The sequence below is a fragment of the Antrostomus carolinensis genome, unplaced genomic scaffold, assembly GCF_000700745.2.
Source record: "Antrostomus carolinensis isolate BGI_N321 unplaced genomic scaffold, ASM70074v2 scaffold2124, whole genome shotgun sequence".
Taxonomy (NCBI): domain Eukaryota; kingdom Metazoa; phylum Chordata; class Aves; order Caprimulgiformes; family Caprimulgidae; genus Antrostomus; species Antrostomus carolinensis.
In genome coordinates this window covers 9,728-16,324 of record NW_010311190.1, presented here as the reverse complement: position 1 = coordinate 16,324, position 6,597 = coordinate 9,728, and the positions used below count along the sequence as shown (strand labels likewise).

The 6,597-nt window shown below is 36.7% G+C and overlaps 1 protein-coding gene across 1 annotated transcript in view; it reads right to left on the bottom strand.

The window, feature by feature from the left end:
* Positions 1-216: 216 nt before the first annotated feature.
* The window catches only part of NUDCD1 (NudC domain containing 1), a 14,207-nt gene continuing 7,826 nt past the window's right edge, over positions 217-6,597 (bottom strand). The window contains exons 4-5 of the mRNA XM_010166635.1: positions 4,080-4,239; positions 217-630 (exon numbers count right to left, since the gene is read on the bottom strand). Coding sequence (XP_010164937.1) covers positions 338-630; positions 4,080-4,239 — 453 coding nt within the window. The 3' untranslated portion in view covers positions 217-337. The remainder of the gene's footprint in view (positions 631-4,079; positions 4,240-6,597) is intronic.

Sequence of the window (6,597 nt, the reverse complement as noted above, 5' to 3'; positions counted from 1 at the left end):
GTGAATTCTCAAAACTCAGAAGCATGGCAAGCACAGTCATTTGGAAAACAATGCATAAATCTATTCACCTCTGCAGCAGCAGCCTCTGACAACTGCTTTGAGAAAGCTGTTAGCGCAGAAGACATTTTTCCATAGCTCTGGAAAAGCTTACTTCAGTGACAGCAAGTTGAAAAACTTTCTCACTATCTTACAGACAAATTCTAATGAAAAATTTTTATTCCCCTGTAAAATATCTCCTTTTTAAACTTCAGCAAATTGTACTGAATGTCCCAGATCATTTACCTAGCCAGTTCTTTAACAACTGTTAACATAAACTACAGCAGAATACACTGAATAATTAATTTCCAGAGTTCACCTTTATTAAAAACAAGGTTTTTGTTGTGAGAACAAATAATCTCTCACTTGTAGCCTGAAAACCTAAGATAGGATCATTCGCTTCCAGGGTTGCTACTAGCTGCTTAGCAACCTGTCCTACTTGTCTTCCTTCCTTCCTGTTGTAGAGAACTGTGGACAGAGGAGTTGGCTGACGATAGATGAAAACTCGTCGTAAGCACTCACAAAGAGCAGCGTAGGAGTAATCTGGAGCACAAGCCATGAACTTCTTGTCTTGCTTTGATGCTTGGACATAGCCTGCATAGCCCAAAAAGAAGTAATGTATTGGTGTCAACAGCACTTTACCTGGCTAAGACAAAATCAAGCTTAGTGTAAAAAACAATACTCAATTAGTAACAAAAAGAGAAAGAGATGTATGCTGTTATTAAATAAGCTGGAGGTATGCACTAGTCAATTTAATAGCAATATACAGTTCATACATAGTTCTTCCTAACTGGCATTTTTGATGCATATGTATGTATAGCTAGATACTGTTCCCACATCTAGCCCCTCTCCATCTCACAAGGTCTTTCATTTTCTCAGCAGGACCATAAGGCACAGATACACATATTGGCCCAACATTAGTAGTCTAAGCAGAATAACCCTTTTCTCTCTCCTCATCTCCCAGTTTGTAATTACATTTACAATTTAAGAATTCTGAGCCTACCTAATCTTGAACAGGTACTTAAATATTGTCTTCTATTTAGAACTGACTGAAAAAAAACACTAGTAATCTTTGTTAATATTCACTGAGAAGGAAAAATCTTCCTTTTCCTCTTCCATTACTGAGCTCAATTAGTAAACACACTTATTTCACAGTGATTTCCTTTCACCTTCTTGTAAAGAGACTTGAGTCACAATCTTTGCAAAGTGATCTACTATCTTTTTGGAAGGTTATTTGCTTCAATTCCATTGAACAGTGCATGGCAATGGTTATCACTGAAAGACAGCACCTCTGAGAACAGCAAGCCTGCTAGAGTTTACTTCTTTTTGGCTCTCCCTCTTTCCTTATTATAAATGGGTAGAGGTCAAGGTACTGTACTGGGGCTGGCTGGGATGGAGTTAATTTTCCTCACAGCAGACCATAAGGTGCTGTGTTTTGAATTTGTGACTAAAACAGTGTTGATACCACATGATTTTTTGGTTATTGCTGAGCAGGTCTTGCACATTGTCACAGCTTTCTGTTTTTCCAGTTCTGACTATGCTCCAGTTTGGGGATGCACAAGAAACTGTTTTGGTTTTTTTTGTTGTTTGTTCTTTTTTTTCCTGTTAACCCTAGACTTACAAATGCTTGCTACTGTCCTCAAAACATGATCTCTGTTCAAATCCTGCTTGATAGTTTTTACCACAAACCAAGACTATCAATTGACATCATTGCTGTACTGGGAAATATTAGGACAGCCAGAAAAACTTTCAAAGTTAATGAATTTAATACATGTATTTAAACGCTGGCATTAACAATTAAAGTAAGATTTAAGCATAGGCTTGCAGGTAGAAGAAGCTTTTGAGCCAGGGGACTTGTTTAAATTTAAATAGGATTTCCCAGAAAGAAAATGGTAGGCTTTTTTATTTATTTTTTTAAAAAGCAAATATAAAAGGCATCACTGTCCTCTACTTTTCTGGTTTATAGACACAATTCTGTTAGGAGCAGACGATTTATAGAGCAAGACTGAAGAGTAGTCAGTGAAAGTTACATGCTTCTTAAGTAAACTGTGGAAAGAATGGGCAAGATCACACAACTGCTCCTTCAACCAGCAGCGAATCATTAGACATTAGCAGCCAAAGGTCTGTCCAAGACCAACTGCTTTTTCTCAACAGAAAGTTAGGACAGGTATATGGAAAAAAAAACTTGGTCCCTGCAGTTTCCCTTTGGTTCCTTCCTTAGGTTTCAGTCCAAGACCTTTGTATAGCTTGTTAGAACCAATTCCAAAAATTCAAGCAGAGGAAGAAAGAAATAGGGCTACTACCATTGCTCTGTCAGTATAACAAATACTGTAGGTTTTGGAAAACCAGCCTTTTAATCTAGAAAATTCTAATTTTTACTACTCGCTCTTGCAAAGTATTTCTAAATTTGGTTGTAGACAAACAAGCTGATGACTAACATCACCTCTAGCACATAAAAAGTGAACCATATTAGTAAAGAAGTGTAAACTTCAATATAATACTGTAAAATTATAGTACAATAAGAAGACAGAAGTAGAGGAATAATACTGGTTTTTAGTACCTTAGGTACAAAAAGCTCAAAGATATAATAATTTCCTTCCTGTTTTTTTCAAAACAACAGAAACCCATTCTTAAAACAGTACCACAAAGTCACCATAGAAACCTGAAACTAACAGTTATTTGAAAAAACATCTTAATCCTTATCATCCACTTTTTTTTGCAAACAAATTTGAAATAACTAAACAAAGAACAAATTGTGAAATTAATCTCTTTTGTTAGAGGATTTGTTAAAATGCTTACAGTTTAATTTGATCTTAAATTAAAATAACAAGCTGTTTAAAAAAAATCATTCATATTACAAAACTAAATAAATTGCAGAAACTCTGAACAAAACCCATTATGTGTTATGGTAATTTATGCAAGCTCAATGAAACAGCTAGTATCTTCCCTTTCATTTTGGACCCAGACTGGCAGTGGTGTAGTCAAACAAATATATTTGAGGGAGGGAGGGAATCAGTTGTCACACTCCTGGCATTATTGAAGCAATGGGTCTAGAGAACACTTAAAGAACACAAAGACTATAGTTGTCACAGCAGAAGTAAATGCTGGACCAGATTAATTTTCATTAAAACTGATTTATCTGTTTATTACTTGATAGGTACAATACTGGGCCACGTGGACCATCCTATTTGATTTTATATGGAAATTCTTGCTCTTGCATCCATATTTTTCAAAGTACTTTCTGCTTCTGAGCTTTAGGAGTCTGCTTCCAACAGTGGGTAGAAACAAACTCTTAGTCCTGATTGTAAGAATACAGCAAAACCTAATGATTCTTTACAATTACATTTTCTATTTTTCTGGCAGTCTGTAATTTCAGAAGAGTTAGGGGCTTCCTGAGCCAGAGCTGGCAGTTACACTCTTGATTGATTTCTGCTGTTACAATGATTTATTTTTTTTTCCACAGTTTTTCCACAAAGTTTTATGGCAGAGGGTTCCATAACTCAAATTCACGTATGTGAAGTATTTCCTTTAGCTTCTTTTGAAACTGCTATGTACCAGCATCATTTGATGCTCCTAGCTCTTACAACAGAAGAAACAGTGAACAACCACGTCCAATTATTCGGACTTGTCAGCTGGGAAAAGTGAGATAGAAAAAATCTAAAGGTGACTTATTAAAACATCTTACCATAAGCACATATACACCTAGAGATGTCATCAGTGACCTGATTTCTGTGGGACTGTTAGGGTGGTGATTGTGCTTGTCCTTGAGTGAACTGAAGTTCACTTACCCAGGGAATGCTCTGTGCAGTACTGTGCTTGCATCCTACATATGGTCTGAAAAGGCTTACTTTCCTCCCAAGGCATAAACATTTTATTTCTTACATTCTAATATTTCTAAAATTAAGCTACCATGCTTCTATCAACAGAATTACAGTACCTTTCCATTCAAATTCAGTTAAGTGAAATATTAACAGATCCCATACTAAGAGTATTCAGGTAGAAAAGTGAGATAGAGGAGTGTGGCACAGAAGTTAATTTCCTACCTAAAGCATTAAAAGTTGCAATGTGTTCCCACATGTTTTCTGGTTGGTCAGAGTGGGGTTGCCAGAGAAGAGCATCAACATCATGCCTCAGGCAGAAGCATGGCATTTCTCTGGGATCCACAACAACTGAGAAAAGATACTGGTTGCTTCCAAGATTAATCTGAAAACAAAACAAAGAAATACGAAATATTGATTCAAAGCATACATAGCAGATTCTGTCACACATACTGCCAAAGTCAGATGATCAACAGCTTCATGTTTGTTAGTTGACAAAATGTTTGAATACATTATGCTGTATCCCACTGATCAACAGCTCAATACACTACAGGTAGCTAATACATTTCAAGCAGATGCAATTAAGTTTCTTGGGATAATATTTAGGGAAGCATTATATCCACTACACAAGCAAACAGGAATGTGTTTTGTATAAAAATTATTTTCTGGGATAGAGGAGCCTAACCTACAACTTCTGATGTTAGGAAAAGACTCTCTTTAAGTAATAACACCTGGTTTTCTGCAGTGCCAACAGGGAAGGAAATACTGTCCCTGTGCAGTAAAAGCTGGTAAGCACTGGAGCAAGGATTAGTTAGAATACTAAAATTATGAAATGTCAATATTTTTTTTATTTACTCACAGTCAAATAATTACTAAATTTCAGATTAGCACACTCTTCATCAAGCATGCCTAGATCATCAAACCCCTTCTATTCACCAGGAATGACCGATTACATAAGAAAGACAAGACAGGCATACCCTGCTACCTGTATAAACAATAGTAAGAATAAACAATAAAACAACACATATTTTGTGTTTTCTATGTAAAACCTTCTAAAAGAAATTAAAAGCAATACTTTTATGTAGCACTATGCCTAGCAAATGCTCAAAGAGGAAAAAGCAATCTGTTCCCTTAGGGCCTACCAAGAAAAACGCTGAGGAATTCCCGTTTGTACTCAGTGCTGATCTACATTGTTCATGTTACCATATGAACATATAACATTTGAACTATTTTTTATATCCAGAAGCTATGCCTGCAACAGTAACATGCAGGATTACACCCTAATACATGGTACGATATATTACTCCCCAGTGAGCATTTCAGATGCTGGCACTTGTTGACTAATTGTTCTCCAACAGTTGTCACAGCACTTTTTATTACAGGTATTGTGGCAATAGCTATGAACTGCAAGCCTTCTGTGCTATCACTGTACAAGTGTCATAGGATGGATGGAGTCTCTGTCTTGAAGACCATAATTTAATCTTAATTTAATATCCAGTGGGCAGAAACAACAGCTATTGAGATCTAGAAATTCTTTTACTCCAGGTTATACAGTCTATGGTAGAACTAATATAACTATTTCAGCTGATGAAGTTCAAGCCTAATAGCTCAACTTCAAAATAGCTTCTATTACTATGCCATTTAACAGGCATACAAATTCTTCAGTTGTATTAAAACTACAAAAGAGGTAAAATAATCCTCAGTCTCCACTGGGGCCAGATGCAATCATGAAATGAGGGTTACTGATTTTCTAAGCAACTAAGAGGCAAAGAAACATTAATAAAGATAACGTTGAGAGTTCCAGTAAGATGCCTTAAAAAGAACAAAGCAGAAAACAGAATGCAGGTCTAATATTGATGTAATGTGCTGAGTAAAAACAGAAAGTATGAAGTCTTAGTCCCTCGAACTTCTTAACATCTGAGAAACATAAGAAGTCAGCAGAGGTCAGGCAGACGACACTGACAGAGGTGAGTGTAACAGGCCTCTAAGGAACACAGGAAAAACAGACAGAATGAAGGAGAAACAACTTGGGAAAGGGAACAAGTTTAGACTTCTCATACATTCAGCTCAAGACTCATTCCATGGGTCCCTTCTGCACCTGCTTCTCACACCTGGGAAAATGTCAACCATGGGGATTGTGCATCAAGACACACTGGTGCAATGATAGTCCACAGGGTCATAGACAGTCAGTTACAGAATGATTTGACCAGAAGAATCTGCTAGAAGGTTCAGCCTGTTTTCATCAATGTGACCTCTGTTTTGCTGCTGCACAGCTAACTTCCCCTAAACTTACTACTTCTGCTTAATGAACTAATCTCCCAGGTAAGAAAAGCAAGTTGTTCCTGGAGCACCAGAAGGAAATGAGGCCTGGCTTCCTACAGACTGGAATTACATTTTCCAAAGCTTCTCTTCCCCAGAACTCCTTGTAGATGTCATCTCATTTTTAAGCTCTTTCCTTTCATAATTTCTACCTGTTTTCTTGAATATGAAATAAGGTCTTTTTCCAGGTTTCAGAAAGTTTGTGAAATATGTAGAGGAATATTTTAAATGTACAGCACCTCAATAAAGTAATTCTGAACTTTGATTACTTTTTTTTGCCTCCAGAAGAAATTTACAGTGTTTTGAAAAACCCAGTAAGTGGCACACTCCTGTAGCTCAGATGTAAGCACGATGTATTTCACAGAATGACATGCAGTTTTAGTTAACAGAGATCATTCTGGCACCTAATGAGAAGGCAGACTCA